General features: G+C 59.1%; 1 protein-coding gene and 1 long non-coding RNA gene across 2 annotated transcripts; both read right to left on the bottom strand.

Moving 5' to 3' along the window:
• Positions 1 to 658: 658 nt before the first annotated feature.
• On the bottom strand, positions 659 to 19,907 carry LOC123831668. The gene is made up of 5 exons (XM_045858752.1): positions 19,711 to 19,907; positions 19,470 to 19,617; positions 11,126 to 11,294; positions 1,472 to 1,576; positions 659 to 1,290 (listed from the first exon to the last, which is right to left on the bottom strand). The coding sequence occupies exons 1-5, from the start codon at positions 19,905 to 19,907 to the stop codon at positions 866 to 868; spliced, it is 1,044 nt and encodes a 347-aa protein (XP_045714708.1). The 3' UTR covers positions 659 to 865.
• LOC123832001 lies at positions 1,602 to 10,859 on the bottom strand. Its single transcript, XR_006787987.1, has 4 exons — positions 10,725 to 10,859; positions 8,564 to 8,725; positions 2,453 to 2,805; positions 1,602 to 2,086 (listed from the first exon to the last, which is right to left on the bottom strand). It is a non-coding gene; the product is annotated as an uncharacterized LOC123832001 (long non-coding RNA).
• Positions 19,908 to 22,096: the final 2,189 nt, after the last annotated feature.

Here is a 22,096-nt window from a genome sequence, read left to right as displayed (position 1 = left end):
CGTGCCCCTCTTCAAAACAAGTTTTTCTTCCTATACATATAAATATATAAATAGATATGAAGGAAAACAACCAAATAGAGGTCATGGAGCCCATTCCAGCGCCGCCCCCCCAGGCACTCTGGGCTTGCACACCCCAGGAACTTCCCCAGCGGCCAGAGGAGAGCAGGGTGGGGGTAAGTGGGGGTGAGGAGGGGTCCTGGAGGCCGAGGCCAGGATCAGGGTGAAGGTTCCAAGTCCACCCAACGCAGCCCTGGCGGGGGGGTGGCGGGGAATGACGGCCTCTAAGCTTTGGTGAGCAGCGAGGGTGGGGGTGGGGGCTAGCACCCCTCCAGATTGTAAGAGTGACTTCAGATCCCTCTGGAATATGGGGGTGGGGCGGGTGAGCTGGTTAATGGATCAGTCTGTCAGTGTAAGAAAGGTCCCCGTAGAGAAGTTTTGAAAGCAAACCCAGTGTGGCTCAGTGGGTTGGCCATCGTCCGGCAGATTGAAATGTCGCCGGTTCAATTACTGGTCAGGGCACATGCCTGGGTTCTGGGTCCAGTCCCTGTCATCCGGGCACCTTCGAGAGGCAGCCAATCGATGTTTCTCTTTGGCATCGATGTGTCCCTCCCTCTCTTTCTCCCTCCTTTCCCCTCCCTCTAAAAAGGAATCCATAAAATCTTAAAAATCATTAGTTTATTCAAGCCAAACGGAAGACAGACGCCAGGAGCAAGATCTCAGATGCCCAGCGGAACGCCAGCCTCAGGGTCCCTTTGATGCCTTTGGAGTCAAGGCAGGACCGAGGGAGGGATCAGGGGACGGCGAGAGAAAGCAAAACGAAGATCCGGTTTCCAAAGACGGGTGAACCTGAATGCACAGGGCTTGCCTAAGACACAGAGGCGCCTTTTAGTAAAGAAGTTGTAGGCCTGGGGCCTGCGTGACTCCCCACCGTGACTGGCCCTGTTAGGGATTTATGATCAGATCGCCCTGTGGGGCGACTTTCCATAGAACACGCCCCCCCTTCTTTCCATTCACAGCCAGGTCTGGGGGGCCGAGTGGCTGTCTCGTTCCCTTGGGCAGCGGGGGAGACGGAAGTTTGGAGAGAGGCTCTGTCCACCCAGGGCGGGCCTACCCGCATCAGCGTGGGCCCGGCAGTGGTGGCGGCAAGCAGAGGTGCAGAGACGCTTCTGTTCTTCGCCAGGAAGAGGGAGAGAGCTTGAGCACCGCGAGTGAGTTTTAACTGGTCCCAGTGTGCCGGCTCCAGACCCCTCACTGGACACCTGTGGGGGAGCCCGGAGGGTGGACAGGCCCCTTTGGGGAAGAAAGGTGGGGTCTGTCACCAGAAGTGCACCCTAACGTCCTTCTCACAGAACGTCTGAGGCTCCAGCCTCACCCCGACCACAGGCCGGGATCGCTGGTCCTTTGCAGGGGTCTCCAGCCGCCTCCAGGGAGGTCCTGCCGGAAGCCAGGGGAGAGGCGGACATGCTCAGACCTGGTGGCAGGGCGGGCAGCCTTCCCTGGGATTTCCCGACACCTGTCCTGGCCCTGCTCCGGCTGGGCTGCGGTTTACCCTCCAGGTCCTGGCGTGCAGGGTTCCCTGGAAGAAACAGCCGGAGGAAGAATGTTTCCGCATCATCCGAAAGAACTCGTCACGGAATAGGTATCGTGCTGTGCGACCCGCCGCAGCTCCACCAGGTAAAACTGACCGTTGGCCCTGGACGGAGAAGAACACTGGGGCGGAGAGAGGCTGGGTCGTTTTGGAGCGGAGCCACACCGCTGTCAAACAGCTTCCAGGCCCTGGCTCCTTTGGAAGCTCCACTTTCCTGAAAACCTGATGCACTTCCTTTTTGAACCACGCATTTATTCGGACAGCCTCCTCTTTGCAGGGAGTGGGGGGGGGCACAGTGGGAGGGGGGCCGGAAGCTCGGGCTAACTGTAAGGCCAGGTCTGTACTCGTCCTCCCCCAGTCACTCTTCTCCCCCAGGTTCCTGATAGACTTGCCTCCTTCCTTCCTCTATGGTTTCTGACGGCCCGTTCTCGCTTTATTTTTAACTGCTGTCCCGTGTGCTTTGGAGGAAGCTACTTGGCGTTCCGGACCAGCGAGGACCTGAGAGCAATGCCGGAGGCAAAGAGGCCCCGTGCTGTAAGGACGGCACCCTGGACGCACGCCCGCCCGCCTGAGCTCCCGCCTGGGGAATCCCTCGCCGCCCCCCCGTTTCACGAGAGGAGAGCCGGTCTCCGTTAGGACAGGGCAGAGGGCGCAGGCTCAGATGCACAGAGCGCGGCTGCAGGCCACAGGGAGGAGCGTGCCAGCCCTCCACGCCGTTCCCTTCTTCCCCGCCACCCGCTCCTGCAGAACTTCCCCCTCCAGGAGCCAACAAGTGGCCTCCGAAGCCGCTCACAGATGCAGCTAGCAGCTCTGCTTTTTGTTCAGCCTGCAGCGGCTTCACCACTGACACCCACGCATGCTCACAGGCAGGGTTATCTCAGGGCAGCCGGAGCCAAGCTGAGCACCCGGGCACCGGGGTGCAAGCGGGGAGCGGAGGGAGCCACTTCCTCAGCGCCTCCACGAATGAACGGCTCCAGACACCTGCCTCCATGCGCCGTCCTGGCAGGAAGCCCACTTTGCTGCCGGTCCTTTCCTTCCAGGCAGAGCAAACATTATCCAGCTCAAACCCGTGTCTTTTTTGCCTTAGTCAAGAAAAGTGCAGTGAAGCTTCGGGGTTAAGGGCTCCTTCCCTGCAGCCAGACTGCCCCGACCTCTCCTGTCAGGGCTGTGTGACCTCAGGCATGTGACTTAACCTCTCTGTGCCTCCATCTCTCCATCTGTAAAACAGGGATGCTGATAATGGCTCTCAGCTCTTAGAATCGCTGCTGAGATTGAACAGCACCTGGCCCAGGGTGAACGCCCCCCGCCAAAAAAAGTGTTAGTTATTGAGTTATTTTTTTCCAGAACAGTCTTTGTGCTTTGCAGGGCTGGTGTTGCCACTCAGGCCCAGCATTTTTCTTTTTTTTTTTTTAATTTTATTTATTTATTTTTAGAGAGAGGAAGGGAGGGAGGAAGAGAGAGAAAGGTCAATGTGTGGTTGCCTCTTGGCATGGCCCCCACTGTGGACCTGGCCCACAACCCAGGCATGTGCCCTGACTGGGAATCGAACCTGCGACCCTTTGGTTCGCAGCCCGTGCTCAATCCACTGAGCTATGCCAGCGAGGGCAAGGGACCAGAATTTTTCAACAGCAGCAACAGCAGGTTGTGACATGTCCACCCATCAGCGTACGGCCCATCCATTCGGCAGGTCAAGTTCACGATAACGGAGCAGAATCGAAAATATCCAACGACATTCTGTGTAGTCAGAGTGGGTATCACTCCCCGAGGCTTCCGTCCCATGTAGGGGCTGGTGCGAGGGTGCGTTAAGTCAAATGCAGGTCTTGCTGCAGCTCCCGGTCAGCATGGCCGGAGAGCCGCTGCCCTGACCACGGCAGGGTGGTGGCGACCAACGGGGTGCGTGGCGGACAGTGAGAGGTCCCTGGGAAAGTCTGACCTCGAGGATACAAAGTCAGGGCTCGAGATACATTTAACCGCTGTGCTGCACACCTGAAACTAATACCAAGTAACATGGAAGGCCAATTGTAATTGAAAAACAATTTAAATGTGAAAAAAAAAGAAAAGAAAAAGGTCAAAACCGGAAAGATTAAGTGCATCAGATAAAAAAAGGAGGGGCTATTAGACCCAAAACAAATAAATGAAAGAAGCAGCAGTTGGCTTTTCAACAAACCCTCTCAGGTTCTCCCTGCAGTGGGGCGGAGGGACTGTGGAAAGGGGCTGGTGGAGGAGCAGGATTTGGGATCCCGAGGCTGGACCCACCCTCAGCTTCCGTAGCCTGGGGGTGACCCAGGCTTTGCAACACTGACTCAGCCCCCCCCACCGTGCTGCCCCGGGCTCTGCTCTGGCTCCAGGCTCTGGGGCACAGCACTGTATGAGCCAGAGACCCGCCCTCCCCTCCTGGAGCTTATGCTCCGGTGCTGCGGAAAGAAGCTACGAAGAATAGAAACAAGATACAGTGTCATAAAGCAGTAAGTACTGCAAAGCAACATCAGACAGGTTGGAAGGGGAGGGAGGGGCGGGGGAGGAGACCGCGGAGTCCGGAAGGCCTCTCTGAGGTCAGGGCATGAACGAGGTGGGAGAGGAGCCCGGCCTGCAGGTGCCGGAGGGAAGAGCATCCCGGGAGGAGGGAGCAGCTGGTGCAAGGGCGCTGGGCAGCGGCAGGTCAGAGGAGCAGCACGGAGACCGGGGAGGCTTGGAGGGGGGCGGTGGAAACAGCACGAAGGAGGATCTGGCGCAGGGGGTACAGCTGGGAATGTGGGGTGTGGCTGGAAGAGTGATGAGAAGCACCAGGTGGGCTCTAACCTGAGCCGAGGTGGGCTGGGCTGTGGTGTACATGTGAACACGCCCACCACAGACACGGGCACACTCCTTCGCTCTGCCACCCCGATGTCCTAGAAATAGTGACACCAGGCAGCAGTAAGGGTATGCCCAGCACCTGGACCTAGGTTTCTTTCTCTTTAAAAAAAATTTTTTTAATGTATTTAAATTCAGAGAGAGGAAAAAGGGAGGGAGAGAATCACTGATTGGTTGCCTCTCTCACACCCCCTACTGGGGACCTGGCCTGCAGCCCAGGCATGTGCCCTGCCCGGGAATCAAACCAGCGACCTTTCGGTTCTCAGGCCGGCCCTCAGTCCACTGAGCCACACGGACCAGGGTAAGACCTAGGTTCCTAATCCCATTCTCCCCCCGTGAGGGGAGCTAGGGCTCCTTGGAGAAATGGCGGATTCTAGGATGGGGGCAGGAAGAGCCTGCGGCATCGAAGAGTGCCAGATGGTCAACAAGTGTCCCTAAACTACATCACAAACGCCACAAAGAAGGGAGGCCTGTCTGAGGGACGCGGTGGTGACGTGGGTGCGTTCCCGATGGCCCGATCTGGGGCAGCTGGGGCACCAAGACAGCGTCGGATGGGACCCCAAGGCACAGAGTGAGTATCGGTGAGTCCAGACCGGCGGAAACGAGCGGACACCTGAGGGAGACCAGGCGCGTCTCCTGCCCGGAGGAAGGCCAAGTAGGTCGTGCAGGGACCTCGCCCACCCTCCTTCCCTGTGGGCTGTGCCCCGGGACTTCCTTCCAAGGAGGACGGCAGGAAAAGGGGACGAAGGGAAACTTTCTAGTGAAGACATCGGGCAAACGCCGCATCAGCCAGGTGGCCGAGGTAGACGTCTGCAGGGACAAGTCGTGCCGACAGCCGGTGGCCTGCCTGGGTCTGGCGTGAGGACAATGACGGTTCGGCTCTGCGGGTGTCCTGCCAGGAGCCCACAAATGCTAGTCCAGCCGGGGCAGCACCCCCAGAACCAGGGCGGCCTGCGGAAGCCCCGGTCACGGCCCGGAGGAGACCTGACCGCTCGGTGTCACATGCTGTCCTGGGCGGGCTCCTGGGACGCGGGAAGGCCATTGGGGACAAACTCAGGTGAGCTGAAGGAGGGTTGGACTTGACTTAATAATGACACATCGATACCGGTCCATCGGTCGTGGCAGCGGCCCCCGGGGATGCGGGACGGCAGTGGCCAGAGAAACTAGGCGTGGGGAATGGAAGCACTACGCTATCTTTGCACCTCCTCTGTACATCGAAACCTAGTCTAAAATGGGAAGTTTATTTAAGGAAAAAATGTCAGAGCGGTCGTGGTGGGGAGGGAGGAAGGACCCGGCCAGTCCCCAGGAGCCGGGTACACAGGGAGCCGGGCATCAGGTTAAAATCCTGGGACATAGCCCTGGCTGGCGTAGCTCAGTGGATTGAGCTGCAGGCTTCGAACCAAAGCATCGCAGGTTCGATTCCCCGTCAGGGCACATGCTTGGGTTGCAGGCCATGGCCCCCAGCAACCACACATTGATGTCTCTCTCTCTCTCTTCTTCTCCCTCCCTTCCCTCTCTAAAAATAAATAAATAAAATCTTTAAAAAAATCCTGGGACACAGTGGCTGGGGGGCACGGGGTCCCAGGACCGGGGGAAAGTGAGAAGGCCAGGCCTTATTCTCCGGCCCTGGGGAGTCTGCTCGTGGACTCTGATGGGGTGAGGGTGGGGGGTGGTTTTGAACCTTGTGCCCTGGGGACCCCGAGACCCAGCGCTGCCCCATACCCTACAGTCCCTCCCCTCCTATACAAAATGGGGTTTGTGGCTTCACCCACAGTGTGGAAACTAAACAGCCAGTGGGTGGGTGGGGGTTCCTGAGCTGCCTGCACCTAAGCCATAGCTTCGCCACTGGCTGGTGGCCTTCCTAGACCCTGCAGCCAGGTGACAGGAAGGCTCTGGGGTCTACTGGCCCAGCCAAAGCAGCGAGTTGGCTCCTGAACCAAAGACGAGAGGAAGAAAATGCGTCACCTCAGCACTGTGGAGGGTGCGCTTTCTCCCCTGGCCACTGCTGTCCAGAGGGAGTCAGGGACACCCCCCCCCCCAGTTAATGGAATAGTACGCAGCCATGGAAAAGGCGATTCTGGAGCCCTGAGCATTGTGGGAAATGGCCAGGTGGCCAGGCTTGGGGCAGAACTGCTCTGTGCCAGGTCACACTGCATGTTACACGGGTGCCCCTGGGACCCAGAGCAGCGAACGCTGTGTGGGAGGAGGGCATGGGTGTTTTTCTTTCCACTTTTTCCTGTCTGCCCTCGGCCGATGGGAGCTCCAGTCGGGAAAGTGCCTGGAGGTGAGAGTGCAGGGTCCCTGGGGTGGACGCCCAGCTCCCTCTGTGCAACGCTCCTCAACCCCCGTGGGGCCCATGGCGACACCAGCCAACAGTCTCGGCTTATCCGTGCCTGCCTTTGGGCCTGTCGGGCCAGGGAGGTCACCTGCCCCAGGTGAGCCAATCACCGATTGTCCCCAGGACTGTGGAATCAGGACCAAGAGAACGGTCACGCTCCGGGTACCTGGAGCCTGGGCCCTGGGCCAGCCAGCTCAGGAACCGGGGGGCCCTTGGTCTACCAAGAAAGCTAAAGAAAGTGGGGAAGCTGCTGTGCAGGGGGAGGCTGAGAGGACACTGTGAGGGAGAGAGGGTCACCGATGAGAGAGATGTTTTCGGGCCACCTTTCAGCTCCCGGTCCTTGTATCCTGGTGAGGTTCCCTGGCCTCCTTGCCCGGGGCTGCTTCTGCAAGGCCCCCCACCCCTTTACACCTTATTTCCCTGCTCTGCTCGAAATCTGTGTTGGTTTCCGGCGGGGGGAGGGGGGGGCGCTGCGACAGATCCCAGTGGCTTAACAACAGCAGATACGTGTTCTCAGCCCAGAGGCCGAACGTCGGCAGTCCGGGCGTCAGCAGGGACGCCCCCTCCGGACGCTCTCGGGAAGAGTCTGTCCTGGGCCTGTCTCCTTCCAGTGGCCGCCTGCCGTCCTCAGCATTCAAGAGCTTGGAGGTGCCTCCCTTTAATTTTAGAGGGACAACGGTCAACCCAGTGCAAACCCTCTTGAGTTGGTTTATGTTATTTGAAACAAACAAACACACCCCAGCGAATGCATAAATGGGTATCAGACGTGGGGTGTTGAAAGAGACAGTTAAAAAAAATAAGTATTGAAACTAGACGTCTTGCGACAGAGGGAGGGGCAACAAGCACTTCTTATTCCTGGGCAGGACACCAGCAGTCCCTGCCCCGTGGCAACAGACCAGTTAAAACTATTTCCAGCCCTGGCTGCTGCTGTGGCTCAGTGGATTGAGTGTGGGCCTGTGAACCAAAGGGTCACCGGTTCGATTCCCAGTAGGGGCACATGCCTGGGTTACAGGCCAAGTCCCCAGTAGGGGGATGCATGAGAGGCAACCACATATTGATGTCTCTCCCTCTCTTTCTCCCTCCTTTCCCTTCTCTCTAAAAATAAATAAATATTTAAAAAAAGAAAGACAGAAAGAAACTTGGTAGCAAAACGCCCGGGATGTGGGTTGTGTGAGTTACCCCTAGCAGCCTTCAGATGGTGCTGTGCATCGAGCTTTGTCTCAGTTCTGCTCAAGGTCAGGGAAAAGCGGGGCAAATGCCCGACTTTGTCGGGGGAAACCCTTTTTCCCTGGAGCCCGGAACGACCAGGCGTCAGACCCTCACGCACCTGCTGAGCGGCCGCCGCGTGCTCCCTGCCGCCCCGAGTGTGTCACGCTAAGGCGGGCGCACCCTGGGCGGTCAAGTCTGCCAGCTCTGGGGTCAGAGTGGGGGCGCCTGGGACGAGCCGCAGGGCCAGACGAGCCTTCCGCTCTGGTGTCTCCCATCCGGCGGCCTGAGGGCAGCCAGGGGCAGCGTTCTCGGGGAGACGGGGGAGAAGGTCCTCCTCCTGTCCCCAAGTCCGACGACGGGCCCCTCTTCTCACCCAGGAGGAGAAAACCCCGCCCGGGGGCACGGCCCAGTCCAAGGCCGAGTATTGAACTGGACAGGAGGTCACGGGGTGGGTTATTGGTAAGTGACATGACCCAAAGGAAAACTGACAGGAAATCAATCAGCTGGGGTTTCATGGAGGTTGAAACTCCAGGACTCCCCCACCCCAAAACCTGGAAACTGGGGTTTGAAATGCTCACCCTCCAGGGATTCCTAGGCCCACGTACGGCACCTACAAGAAGCAGGCTGGCCCTGGACACGGTGGCTCAGTTGGTTGGGCATGGTCCTGTATACCAAAAGGAGGTCGCCGGTTCGATTCCCGGTCAGGGCACTTGCCCGGCTAGGGTTGCGGGTTTGGTTCCCTGTAACGGGCATGCACAGGAGGCAACCAGTCAGCGTTTCTCTCCCACACTGATGTTTCTCCCTCTCTTTCTTTCCCTTACCCTCTCAAAAAAAAGTATCAATGAACATATCCTCAAATGAGAATTTTAAAAACTTAATTAATTAATTAAAAAAAGAAGCAGGCTGTCGGGATAGCTTCATCCTCTCCTAGCAAAAGCCTCCCCAAGAACCCCTCGAGGGTGGGCCTGGGAGACTAGACAAGGGCTCCACGCCCAGCGGGCGGAGCTGGGAGCAGCCACATTTGCCAACCCAGGAGCCGGGGAGGTGGTGGGGCGGGGGCGGGGGGGGGGGGCGCGCAGAGTGAGTGTCCTCGGCTAGCCGGTCCCACGAGTGTGTAATCCCCTCCGCCCGTCTCGCCGATGGCGGCACTCCCCTCTCTGCAGACCCCGTGTGGCAGGGGAGGTGAACCGGCCACCTGACCCGTCGTTGGCTGAGCGGGTCCCAAGGAGACACGGCGGAGGAGACTCAGCGGAAGCAGAGGGGGTGGGAGTCCGCTGGACACGGTGGCTCCGGGATGGAGCCCTGCACACAGCAGCTGGGCCTGAGTCGGACTGCCTCTCCTCCGGAGAAGGGAGAGGGGTCCGGGGTTGCCGCGGTGGTAGAAAGGTCTACGGGAGGACCAGGGGATTGGGGGTATCTGGGAGAAGCCGAAGGAGTGGGTGCAGCAAGGGTGTGTGCTGGGTGGGAGCGGACAGAGTGGGGGACCATGGGTGCTGTGGTCTTCAGGTCACTGAGCTGCCTCTCCGGCCCCCTTTCCTGGCAATGCTGCCTGGTGTGGGCGTGAGGACAGACGCTCAGCACGCTGACCTGACCCCTGGCCGTAACTGATGGAGCCAGAAGGGAGGCCCTGACCCCAGACAGAACGGCCAGCTCCTTCCCGGGAAGACGGGCTTGGGCCCTGGAAGCCGCTCCCTTGAGTGACAGGATCCAGGATCCGTCGGCTTGGCCGGCGAGCTGGGCTGCACCTCCCGGTCCCGAGGGTGCAGACTGTACATACGCTTGCTGTAAACTCCCCACTTCCTGCCTCAGCTAGCGGGTCTGATTTCCGATTCTCAGAACCACGCCTACGCTGGACCGGAGCCCTAGACTGTGGTGTGTAGTGGGGCCACGTGAGGCCTGAGGACAAGGCGCACATTGGATTATCAAGGGACCGGACCCAGCTAGCCCTGGGGGGCTACCCCCCAGCACTCCCCCAGATGCCCTCCACGCTGCACTGCCAGCCCTGGCTCACAGCTCCAGGACTCCCTGGGCTCGCTCTCTGACCCCGGGCCTTTGCCTGGGGTGCCCTTCCCAACTCTTCCTTCTGCCCGCCAGCCCCCTGCCCCCTGCTACTTTATGGGCCTGAATACTCAGCCCAGGTATTGTCCTCCCCGCGGCCTTGTCGAGAGCTCCCTACTCCCGGCTGTGCCGCCCCCACAGTCTGCTCCACTGTGACTGCCCAGGTGCCCGGCTGCCCTGGGACCAGGGATGCTGCGGGGTCTGGGCCGGCTCCCTGGCACCCAGCCCGGGGCTGGGCACCCGGAAACTGTTGCACGTGAGCCTGCAGAAATGCTGAACGAGTGAGCGAGTGAATGAATGGGGGATGTCGTCACGGCTGGACCAGCGAGGCTTTGCCCAGGGGAGGGTCAGAGGTCTGTAGCCAAGGCACAGGAAGGGGCCCAGCCAGTGTGGGGACAGCGCCTTCACACCCTTCCTGGAGGAGCCGCACACCCCGCCAGTCTGGAGTGGGATGCTCAGAGGCCTGACGGCCTCAGGGAGGCAGGGACGCCGGGCTCACCTTTCAGGGTGTCCCGCCACCCTGAGCCCAGCTCAGTCCCTCCCTAGGTGCCCCACCCCGAGTCTAGGACAAAACCCCATTCCCAGACTTGAGGGCGCGAACAAGGGCCCCTCTGCTCCTCCGTCAGGCGGGCGGCCCCCCAGACTCCCCCCCCCAAAGCCTCTCCACAAGCTCATCATCACCTGCTGCAGGTGGAGGCCACAGGGTCCAGAGCGTGGCAGCTGGTCCAGCCACTCCTCTCCCAGCTCCCTGACGCCGCCCCCCCTTCCCCAGGCTCCCTGCCCCAACAGCCACCGCCTTCGCCTCATCACCCCCAGCTCTGGGTGATGAAAGCGGCTGGTGCAAAATTCGTTGGGGAGAAAAACAGGAAGTGGCCCCGAGAGCTTGCCTGCAGAAGCTGCCGGGCAGCGGCGGAGACAGTGGCAGCCTTACAGGAAAGCGGTGAGGGGGCAGCCCCCGCCGGGGCTGCGGGGGCGTCGGGGGCGGTGAGGGGAGAGTCCAGCATGGGACCCTTCGGCCGCGTGGGGCTTTATTTTTAGACCGCACACCACACCTGCATCCTGCATTTTATATCTGCTCTTACCTTCTCCCAGCAGCGCCCGCCTCAAGGGTCGTACCACGGCCCCATTGTACAGAGGAGCCGACAGACACGGGAGAAGTTCGGGGCCGGGGCCGGGGCCGGGGCCGAGGCCGCACAACCTTTTTCCCACGGCCGGGTCGTGGCTTCTCGGCTCGTTCTCAGACTTTGATTTCTATTTTCAGTGTGTTTTTGTTCTGGGCCTGTGCGCGCACAGTGGGTGGGGGAGGGCACGGGGGTGGGGGGTGCCTGCTGTTTCTAGCTGCTTCATCTCAGCACGGCTGAGCTGGTGGAAAGGGGACCAGGGCTCCCTCCTGGAATGTGTGTCCTGGGAGGACCAAGGGCCCCCCTGCTTGTGAGAGGAGAGGGGAACAGGCAGGGAGGGGGCCGACCCCCCCAGTACAAATCTGGCATTTGTGACCCCACGTGGCTGATGGGCCATAGGACTCAGAACTTCAGGTAAGCTCAGAGCCCACCTTTCCTCTCTCAGGCGGGGTCACTCCCGTCCCATAGCTTCGTGCCTGAGAGGCAGCAGCAGAAGCAGACCCCAAGAAGAGGTGGGACTCCGGGTGCACTGGTCAGAGTGAGAGCCCCTCAGAGGCCACTGCCCCCAAGCCCATGCCATCACCTGGACCCCAGCTCCCCGCCACTCCCACCCCTGGCCGAACCCACTTGCCCCAGGACTGGTCACAGCACTCGCAGGCCAGGGCTTCTGGTGACCCTCCTCATGGAGGGCCACCCCAGGCCTCTCCGTGCCCAGGCTGCTGGAGACCTGAGGCCTTCCGTGGGACAGGGGGACACATGTCACCCTTACTGCCCAGGTTGCTCTCAGGCCTTGACCCACGGGGTCTGTCCTGTGCTCCAGCTCCGCTTAGCCACCCACACCTACCTGCTGACCCCCACCTCTTTGCCTCCAGGGACCTCTGGGCGCCCCCCCCCCGACTTTCCACGGGCTCTCCCAGGCCTGACCCCCGGCAGAAGGCCCCTTCCACATGACCCCTGAGGCTGACACTGCAGGGTCGGGCTGCGGCCTTTCCTCACCCACCACTGTGCCATCCTGCAGCCAGGACAGGGCACCTTTCTTACAAGCCCCTGGGGACCGTCAGACCACAGCAGCAGCCAGGCAGGGGCAGGCTGGGAGGCAGGACCAGAAACAAAAGCCATTCCTGCCTCCCACCGCCCTGTGTGGGTAGCAGTCCCCTCAGCACCAATCAGCACCCAGGGGCCAGCAGGAAGATGGACACAATGGGAGGGCTGTCCTCCCTTCCTTTATATGGAGGAGACTCGGCCTCTGGTCCCAGCCACTCTCCTCTGAAAGTGAACTTTAAAAATGAGGTGATATGAGCCCTGGCTGGTGTGGCTCAGTGGACTGAGCACCAGCCTTCGATCCACGGGGTCGCTGGTTCTGTTCCCAGGCAGGGCACATGTCTGGGTTTCGGGCCAGGTCCCCAGTGGGGTGCGCACAGGAGACAACCACACACTGATGTTTCTCTCCCTCTCTTTCTCCCTCTCTTCCCCTCTGTCTGAAAATAAATAAACTCTTAAAAAAAGTTAAAATTAAATAATAAATTAAATAAAATCTTAAGAAGTAAATACATGAAATCTTTAAAAAAACATAAAAATGAGCTGATATCGCTAAAGTGCTTAGAGCAAGGCCTGGCCCTTAGGGAGGGGTCAGCACCTGTTTATCGTCATCACGTAATTTAATGCTTACAACAACCCTGCGAAGTCAGCAGTATGCCCCCATTTTACAGGTGAGAAAACGGACGCCGAGAGAGGCGAAGCCACGTGCCGAAGGTTACGCAGCACTAGTGGATGAACAGGGATTCGAACCGGAGCCCGTTGAAAGCTTGTTCTCTCAGTCACGGGGCATGATTTCCAGTAGCCTCTGGTTTAGGGGCCAGCTTTGGACGCACACACACACAGTACTGAGTAGGATGGGAGGCGGCACCCCGACAAAGAGGCGGAGTCCCGGGGTCGGGCTCTGTGCAGCCCACCTTCTCCCCGCAACTCCCTATCCACCACCAGCATGTGGGGCCTCCCGGTTGCGCTCCAGGAGCACGGGCGCCACCTGGTGGCGACAGGGGGTAAACGCCACCACTGTCTCAGCCGCGCAACAGGGCGCTCAGCGCGCGCTCCCTGCTGCGGGGTTGGCTCGGGCGTGCGGTGATGCCTTAGTGATGAACAGAGCGCGGATTCACTTTCCGTCCTCCCCAGCTTCCCCCAGGGATGCGGCCATGAGCGTGCGCCCCTGTGTTGCTGTGCTAGGGCTGCTGGCGACTTGGGGCAGACACTGAAACAGCAAGCTCACCTTTCTGAAAATATATTGTATGTTCCCCCAAACTTCCTATTCCCTTCTTAATTCCCGAGCGCAAGAGGAGGATTATTCCAGAGCCGCTCTCCCCGCTTAGCTGCGCAGTGGCTGCTCGGCCCAGCTCAGCTGCACCGGGCCCGTGGCCGCACCTCCCTCCGGGCTGTGCTCCCAAGGTCCCCCCCCCCCGCCCGCGTCCGGGGGCCACCCACCCAGGCATTTGGCGGTCCCCGCCAGGGCCTCTGCCCCCAACCCAACGCCCAACCTGCCCGCCCCTCCACTTCCTTCCTGCTTTAGTGAAAGTGGTCCCTCTTCCCCGCTGGGGCCAAAGCAGACGCCCACCTCCCGGTTCACTGCTCTTCTCGGCCACCGCACGCAAGTGGGGCCCAGCCTCACTGTGCCTCCCTCGAGGGGTGTGGGGGAGGCTGCAGGCTTCACTCCTTCATTCAGCAGGAGCTGTCAGGGGCCACCCGACACTGTCCTCCTGTGCCCTCAGGATGCGGCGGTGACCGCAGCCCCTGCCTCCAGGGTATTCTCGTGTGGGGGAGGGGCGGGGTCAGACGACGCACAAACCAACCAGAAACGAGTCGGTCCCTGACTCCCTCCCCGCACGGCGACCTGTGCCAGGGAGAAGGAGACGCCTCGCGGGGGCCACTCGCCAGCCCCCACCCGCCCCCGTGCCCTCCCCGTGCCCCCGCGCTCACCCTCGCGTTGCCTTCCTCTGGGCTTGGACCTCATGCAAGCCCCCCTCCCTCCCTGCCCCCGCCCCCATGTTCTGATACCTCCCACCCGGCGCCCTCCTAGGGGGTCCCCGCCTCACCTGCCTGGGGATCCAAGCCCCACACCTGGCCACCAGGGCAGCCATCCCTCGGCCTGACCCTCCACCCCCGCCCGCCCCTCTTGGATTGAATCGTTAAAGAAGAAAAGGGAAGGACTAGAAGGGGGGAGGGAGACAAAGCGGCCCCTCAACTTGATATTTTTGACGTTTCAGACGCTTCGAAAAGCTGAAGGAGCTGTTCCGTGGACGCCCTCTGCCCTGAAGACGCCTTAAGATGGGAGGAAACAGCGGAGCGGAGAGGCGCAGGCGGCTCTGCTTGGAGGAAAACGGGGACCTCCGCGGAGCGGAGGGGGCGGGGCCTGGGGGCGGAGAGGGTGGGGCCAGGTGCCGGGGCGAAGGGGCCGCCTTGGACGGGTGGGAGGGCAGAGGGCAGGGGACGGCCCTGTTCCAGGGCTGGTAGAGGTGACGTGGGAGCGTGTGGACCTCGGAGTTTTGCGTGGTTTTCCCCTGTTGATTGGGAAGCAGCCGATCAGCTGAGGGAGAAGAGGGAGGAGGGATGGAGGCAGGAAGCGGGGGTGTGACGGTTCCCCCAGGGCCCCCCAGGAGCGGGACTGTCCGGCCGCAGAGGCCCCTCACTCGAGGTGCTGTGGTCTTGCAGCTAAAGGGGGACCCATGGCCACAGCTGGGTCCCCAGAGACCCGCGGAGCTCCCTGGTCTCTGGGGTCAGGGCCTGGAGGAGGGGCGCTGGGCAGCCGAGGCCCCTCCTTCGGAGCCGACAGGCTCAGGGAGACGTGGAGCGGGGAGGCCGGCTCCCCTGCCTCTGCCAGGGCCTCTCCCTCGGGGGCTGGTGTGAGTTCCTCTGCGTTGTCGCCGGGAGTCATTTCTGACTCCGGCCTCGTCCCTCTACTTCGTCTGCCCAGAGACCTGGCATGCAGCGCCCAAGCTCACCCCAGTGACAGGGGACAGAGATGGGATCGGAGCCGAAATTGTCCGTGACCCCAAGTAGCACCATCAACCAACCCTCCTCATTGGTCCACACCGAGGACCTAGTGGGCGGGGCCCCTGGCCCGCCTGGCGTCTAAGCCCCGCCCCACGCTGGACCCCCCCATCCCTCATCCCAACCCTTGGGGCCTGATGGGTTCTGCAATTTGGACCGTTGGGATTTTAGAGGCCAACAGACCCTCACCTCACATCGCAGCGGACATCAAACCCACAAGCAGTTACGCAGAAACGGTGCGACTTCCATGCAAAGCGAGAGGAAATGGAGATTGCAGCCTTGCACCGCGTCAGGCCAGAGATTCCGCCAAGCGAGTCTGTGCCCAACTTAAACGCTTTCTATTTTCAGAGCTTCAGGGCTCCGGAACCAACAATAAAAGATTGTGTATTGAGACCTGGCTGGTGTGGCTCAGTGGATTGAGCATGGGCCTGTGAACCAAAGGCTCGCTGGTTCGATTCCCAGTCAGGGCACATGCCTGGGTTGCAGGCCATGTCCCCAGTAGGGGGCACGCCAGAGGCAATCACACAATGATGGTTTCCGAGGTCCGGCCACAGCTGGGTCCAGGGGTTCCTGAAAGGTGGGTAAGGCGTCGGCGATGGGAGACAGATGACAATACACATTAGAGGACAGTCATGCTTTGTTCCGTTTATTGCAAGTACGAGCAGGTTTTTATACTTTCATTTTTGGTAGTGATTAACATTCACGGTTAGGTGAAGCAGGAAAAAATTAATACAAAGGCAACCAGGAAAAGTAGGAAAGTTTCCACAGATTCTATTATATTAAACAGAGATTGTTTTGAACAGGAGAGCCATAAATCAGACAATTAGAAATAGCTGTACGTACAGAGTTTGAATGTCTTATTATTTATTAAAGCTCAGAATTTGTCATCCGACTCCCTGGTAACTGTTTTTATGTGCTCAGTTTATAATAGCTAACCAGCTTTTCTTATTTCTTTGCCTGTCTAATTCTACTTGATATATATTCCTATTCAAGGTAAAGGCGGGGCTGTTACTCCAACAACTTTTAGACACTCAGGGTCTATTTTATTAGAAGGGATTTGTTCTCTGGTCAAGAAATTATTTTGTACAACTTCATTGAAATTATGCGAATTAATAAACCTGAAATACAGGTGTCTGACAATTCCACCACCTTTTGATCACCAAAACAAACATGTAAGGAGAGATAAACAGGAAATCCAGGAAGCAGTAAACCTTTTTTGTTCCTTAATTAATAAACACCAGGGAGGTCTGCTTCGAGCTAGCCTTTCCATGAAATTTAGACTATTATAAGGCACTTGGACTCCATCCTTATGGACCATTCTAATGCCATCCTCATTATATGCTTAGGTATAAGGCAATGGGGATCTGGAACCCTCTGGAGACTATTAGCTCTTCTTGGGGGATGCCATAATTTGTCATTAATCTAATATGCTACCCAGGGGTATCCCTGGGCTGTGGGCAGGGGTCTAGATAGTTTTTTCTTGTTTTCTTGAAAGACTCTTTGTATCTATGGGTAAGGAACAGGCATGGGAAAGTCCGCCAATAATTCAACCTACTGTAACTGATTCATGAATTCTTTTATGGGAACAATCGGGGATAATTTCTTACTCAGGTTTATAAACACCTTGTTTAAACAATTTGGGCATGATTCAATAGTCTAGGGAGAACTAGTTGTCCTTTCAGAATTTCCTTCAAAGTTAATCGTTAACTCACTTCGAGACTTTTTCTCCTCATGGCCTGTTCTTACGGGAATCAGGGTACAAAGTAAGACCATAATCAATATTAGCAAGGAAATTATTAAGAGAAATCCCCAGGAAAATTACCGCCCCCCTTTGTATGCCACGCTCTCTTCCAGGATGATGGATTCCTTGAATTCCCTCTTTCCACGTTCCGACCTTGTCAGAAAACATGGTTGGAAGAGGGTGTGGCAGATGTTTCTCTCCCTCTCTTTCTCCCACCTTTGCCCTCTGTCTAAAAATAAAATCTTAAGAAGAAGATTGTGGGTTGGTACCATCCCCGTTTTTGGAGGACGGAACCAGGCCCAGCAGGATGCAGGAAGTGGCTGAGCTGGGATTCAAAACGGGCGGTGCTGTGAACTCTGCTCTCTGGGCCTGGGCCCCCCAGTCATGGTTACTATGTAACAAGCAGCTGCTACTGGTGTTTCACGCCAAACACCTTTAATCCACTCATCTAATCTTAGAGCAGCCCTAAGAGGCAGAAAACAGGCCCCAGTTTTTTCCCAGGAGGAAACCGAGTCTCAGCAGAGCAAATAATTCATAGAAAACGAGCAGGCCGCCAACTAAGGCGTGGAGGCCCAGCTCCATCCCGTTCTGCCCGCGCCAAGTCCGCGTGCTTTGCACGGGGCAGCTAGGTTTTGTCTGGACATCTCCTCTTGTGTTCTGGGTATGAACACACATACACGTTACGAGCTGTGCTTGTCAACATGCCTACTGCACACAGGACATAAGAAACCCTCGCCTGCTTTCACTCCTCCCCCGCCCTGTCTCCTGGGGTGATGATCACCAACAGTCGGGATGGGCCCCTTCAGGGCGGGGCGGGCTCTGCAGTTGCGAGGCCCGGAGACACCGAAAGTGCGCGGCCGCCTGCTCGCCAGGCAGGGAGCACTCCCAGGCAGGGACTGCGGAGCGCTGAGCCGAGCGGACCCGGGGCCTGTCTGAGCCGGGCGGGGGCGCTGTGCCGCCGCAGGGGTCTCACTCGCGCGCCCAGGAGGCGGCCCCGCTTCCCGGTTTGCTTCTGAGACTCGAAAATGCCTGCGGGCCCTTAAGCGCCATGTTAGTGTAACGGGGTCCCCCGAGGCCTGTAAGTTGTTTTTCAATGAATGTTTTATTTGGGCACAGATTTAGATGTAAAGAAAAGGGTGCGGGGGCTCCTGTGCGTGGCCCACAGCTGGGCTCTGCCGTCGCAACCATCTCGCGTTACCATGGCAGCCATCACAGCCAATGAACTGAGAGTACGATTAGCAAAACTCCACAATGAGCTTCTGTTCCCACAGAGGGTAATATTTAGGAGATTCATACTAATTGCATACATTGTAATAATTGTGTGTGGGTGTGTCAGTGGGGCGGGGGAGAAGCTCAAGAAAACGTGTGTAAAAGCAACTTCAGGCTGCTTACTTGGTCTGTCCCAATACTGCTCGATTGTGCCGGGGTCACGCGGGGACACGTGCGCAGGCCCTTTTGGACAGTCCCCGCGAACGCAGTGGATGGTTTGGCAGGTTTGAGCCAAGGGGCCAAACGACCATGACATACCGAGGCCAACCCCCCCCCCCTTCACTCGTCATAAGGTCAAGTTGGAGAACCCTCGTCCTCATGCCTGATCACAGTGAGTTTGAAAGCTGCAAGTTCACGGCAAGCTGCCAGCGTCTCTGGGGGAGGGAAAAAAAAAAACACCCAAATTTCCAGACAAAAGGCCAGCTCAGCAGGCGTCTCAGCAGCTGCGGGGAAGTCTCAAGGTCATGGGGCGCCCTGCCCGGGACAGCTGTTCCGTACCAGGCTTTGCCGTAGAATCAGCCTTGGAAAACCACGCTCTCTCCCTCAACCCTGTAATTCTCCCCATGCTAGGTCTGCCGTAGGGGTGTCAAGCTCATTTTCACCGGGGGCCACATCAGCCTCGGGGTCGCTTTCAAAGAGCCGAATGTAACGTTAGGACTGTGTAACTGTAACACTCCTTAACAGTTAAGCGAGAGCTCGGCTGCCACTGGGTGAAATAAGGTGCCGGGCGGGGCCGGATAAAACAAGGCGGAGGGCCGGATCCGACCTGCGGGCCTTGTGCTTGCCACCTGGGGTCTACAGGGAGTGGGGGAGGCAACGCAGCAGTTCCGGAACATTCTGGCCACGAGGCCGGCCAGCTAGGGCCGTGGGAGCTGGAGTCGTGCTGATAATGCACAGAGCGGAGACGGGACATGGCCCCGGCCGTGTGCCCTCCCCCGCGCCGCCCCCAGCCACACAGGCTGCCCGATTCTGGCTACGATGCGGCAGGCTGTGAGGCGGTTCCTCCGTGTTTGCACAGTTGCTAGTTTATTGATTTCCGCACGTGATTCTAGCTGAGTGCCCGTATTGAACTCGGTTTCATGGAGGAAAACGCCACGCACAGAAGATGCTGCTGCGCTCGGAGACCTGGGCCTCAGGTCTCCCTAGGTTCTCCTAAAACGGAACCACCTTTTGTTTAAACAAAGCAACCAAACACCAGAAAACTCTACCTTCAGAATCAAGGGGCGCCATAAGAGGACCCCTATACATTCTCACCTGCGCCCTCATCCCTGAGCGGCTGGGCTGGGCAGGTGGACCCCTGGACCTCACACAGGGACCGCAGTCTGCACACCCAAAGCCCGCAGAGGCGGCGGCACCGTTCCTGCCGCAGGGGGCGCTGTCTTTGACGTCGAACGTGCTTTTTCTGGGCAGCAAGAGCAGTTGTGATGGCTTGAGGTTTCCCCAAACCCCGGAGCTTTCCCTGGGAAACCGGCCAGCCCCCCTCGGCGCTGCCTACCTGCCCACAACCCACTCCTTGGCATTATTGGTGGTCGTTACTTGTTTTGGGGGCAGGACAATATCCCACAGGCTCAGCTGCAGCTGCAGCCCAGTTCTGTTCAGGTCCAGAGGGAGGGGCCATCCCTGCTGCCCATGGTCTCTGGTGCCCCCGGGGTCGAAGGCGATGGCCAAGGCCACAGCCTCGCCCCACTCCATTTCCCTCCCGGTGACCAGTGTGGACCATCACCCCCACACACCTCTCCCCTCGGGCCCTCAGATCCAGCCTCACCTCTGTTAGGGTCCCAGCAGGGGCAGGACAGTGGGGCCAGGCCCAGCAGGACATTTGAAAATGCCCATCTCAAGCCCTGGCTGGCGTAGCTCAGTGGATTGAGCGCGGGCTGGGAACCAAAGTGTCCCAGGTTCGATTCCCAGCTAGGGTACATTACTGGGTTGCAGGCCATAACCCCCAGCAACCGCACATTGATGTCTCTCTCTCTCTCTCCCCACCCCCCCACTCCCTTCCCTCCCTAAAAATAAATAAATAAAAATCTTAAAAAAAAAAGAAAGGAAAATGCCCATCTCCGCTCCCTCCCGTTTCGAGACTCCGGCACCCGACCCCCAGCCCAGTCTTACACCAAGAGGCCTCCTCACCTCTGAGTGTGGGTGGCAGGCTCCTTTCCCTAAATGGGTCCAGAAAGACAAAGGGGCAAAACTGAGACCCGTTCTCCATGACCCCAGTGTGAGCCTGAAGGTGTATTGCATGCAGGGCCACCCCCGCCGGCCAGCCCAGGAGACCCTCTGGGGCACCCGTTTCAGCTCACGGGGGAGGCCAGAGCGTGTGTCTCTCTGGCCTTTGCAAGCCGAAGCGCTACACGCCGCAGGAGCCCTTCTTTGGGACCCAGCCCCCGCTGCCTTCTGCCCCTGCCCCCTCCCCCCAGCCCCCTCTCCCCCTCCACTGAAGGGCCTTGGCTTCTCAGGAGGGGGTTTCAGATGCCTCCTGGCCCCTGCTGGCCTACACAGTGTTCCCTTAAGACAGCAGTGATCCATTGTTCCTGGCTGCTCCTTCCTAATGGACATCTTGTTCATTCACTCACTCGGCAATTATCTAACGAGCCTCCAATAGGAGCCAAGGTCTCCGCTCCGGTGGAAATTACATGCTAAAGCAGGAGGCGGCTGAGCACGCAGTCGGGGGACAGCCGCTGCTTCTAGCTGACTGGAGGTAATCGTGGGCGACTGCGGGAGAGAACAACGGGGCACCCGTCCACAAGGCCGCTCAAAGGCGGTGGGCGCACCTGTAAGGAGGGGGCTGAGGCTGGGCAGTTAGGGGAGGGGTCTCCGGGCAGGGGCACAGCGGCGGAAGCGTGGGTCCCGTCAGCTACCGCCAAGGCGCGCCCTCAAAGTGGAAGTCACTAGTCGCTGTCCAGACCCAGGCTCCGCCTCTGCCCCGCTCCAGCTCCCCCGGATCAGGGAGGCGCCCCTCCACGCAGCGAGTGGAGCGCATGAGGGCCCAAGGTCCGGCCTGGGCCCCCGCCTCCGGTCACCAAGTCCAGTGGCCTGTTCTGGAACCCGATGGTGTCGCTCCCTCGCTATCCTGTCCCAGCGGTCATCTTCTCGCCTCCGAGTCCCGAAGCCGCCCCCACGCCGACCTGCCTTCCCGCTGCGCTGGGGTCTTCTCCCACCCAGCCTTCACATTCCCCCGAGATGTTTCAAAAACGCGCTCTTGCTCCCGACACTCCTTTGCTCAAACCCCACACTGGCTCTCTTTGTGCTTGGAGTGGAACCTGAGATCTGTACTGTGTGGCCTTCACGGGTGACCCCTGCTCTCGTGGGCTCACCTTGAGCCGTCCTCTCTCCCCCTGGGTGGCCGCCGCAGGAACCTTTCAATTCTCCTCAGCCAGCCCCAGGCCTCTGCAAACGGACTTACTGTGTCTGAAGGTCGTATCCCTCTTCTTGCCTTCAAGTTTCGTCTCCAACCCCCTGAGTGTTCACACTACTTCGCAGCGCTTTCAGGTGTGCTGATGTAATGACCCAGGTGGGTGCCCGCCTGAGGCTGCTCTGCCCCTCCCAGGCAGGGGCATCCCTGTTTCGGTCACCGCTGTAGCCCGTGCCTAGCACAGCCCGGGACACACCGGGGCATCCCTGACCTGGCTGGTGATGCAGGAAGGAATGCACTGTGGACACCCTGGCTCTCCCCTGCCCTCCACCGCGGCCCCGCTTGCTCGAGCTCCGTGAGCAGGGGCTGGACACGGAGACCCAAGCCGGCCACAGCTCGGAGAGCCCGGTGCCGGCCCCGAAGCTGAGCTGTGCTCGGCTCCTCAGACACAGAGAGCAGCTTTCCCCACTCGGTGGCCAAATGCCCGAGGTGCCACGACAAAGAGCGTGTTCCAGGGATGAGGCCGCGCCAC

The sequence above is a fragment of the Phyllostomus hastatus genome, unplaced genomic scaffold (assembly GCF_019186645.2).
Source record: "Phyllostomus hastatus isolate PE091 unplaced genomic scaffold, TTU_PhHast_1.1 phas_scaffold_182, whole genome shotgun sequence".
Classification (NCBI taxonomy): Eukaryota; Metazoa; Chordata; class Mammalia; order Chiroptera; family Phyllostomidae; genus Phyllostomus; species Phyllostomus hastatus.
The sequence above is the reverse complement of the archived record's forward strand: the minus strand, read 5'-3'. Positions and strand labels throughout refer to the sequence as shown.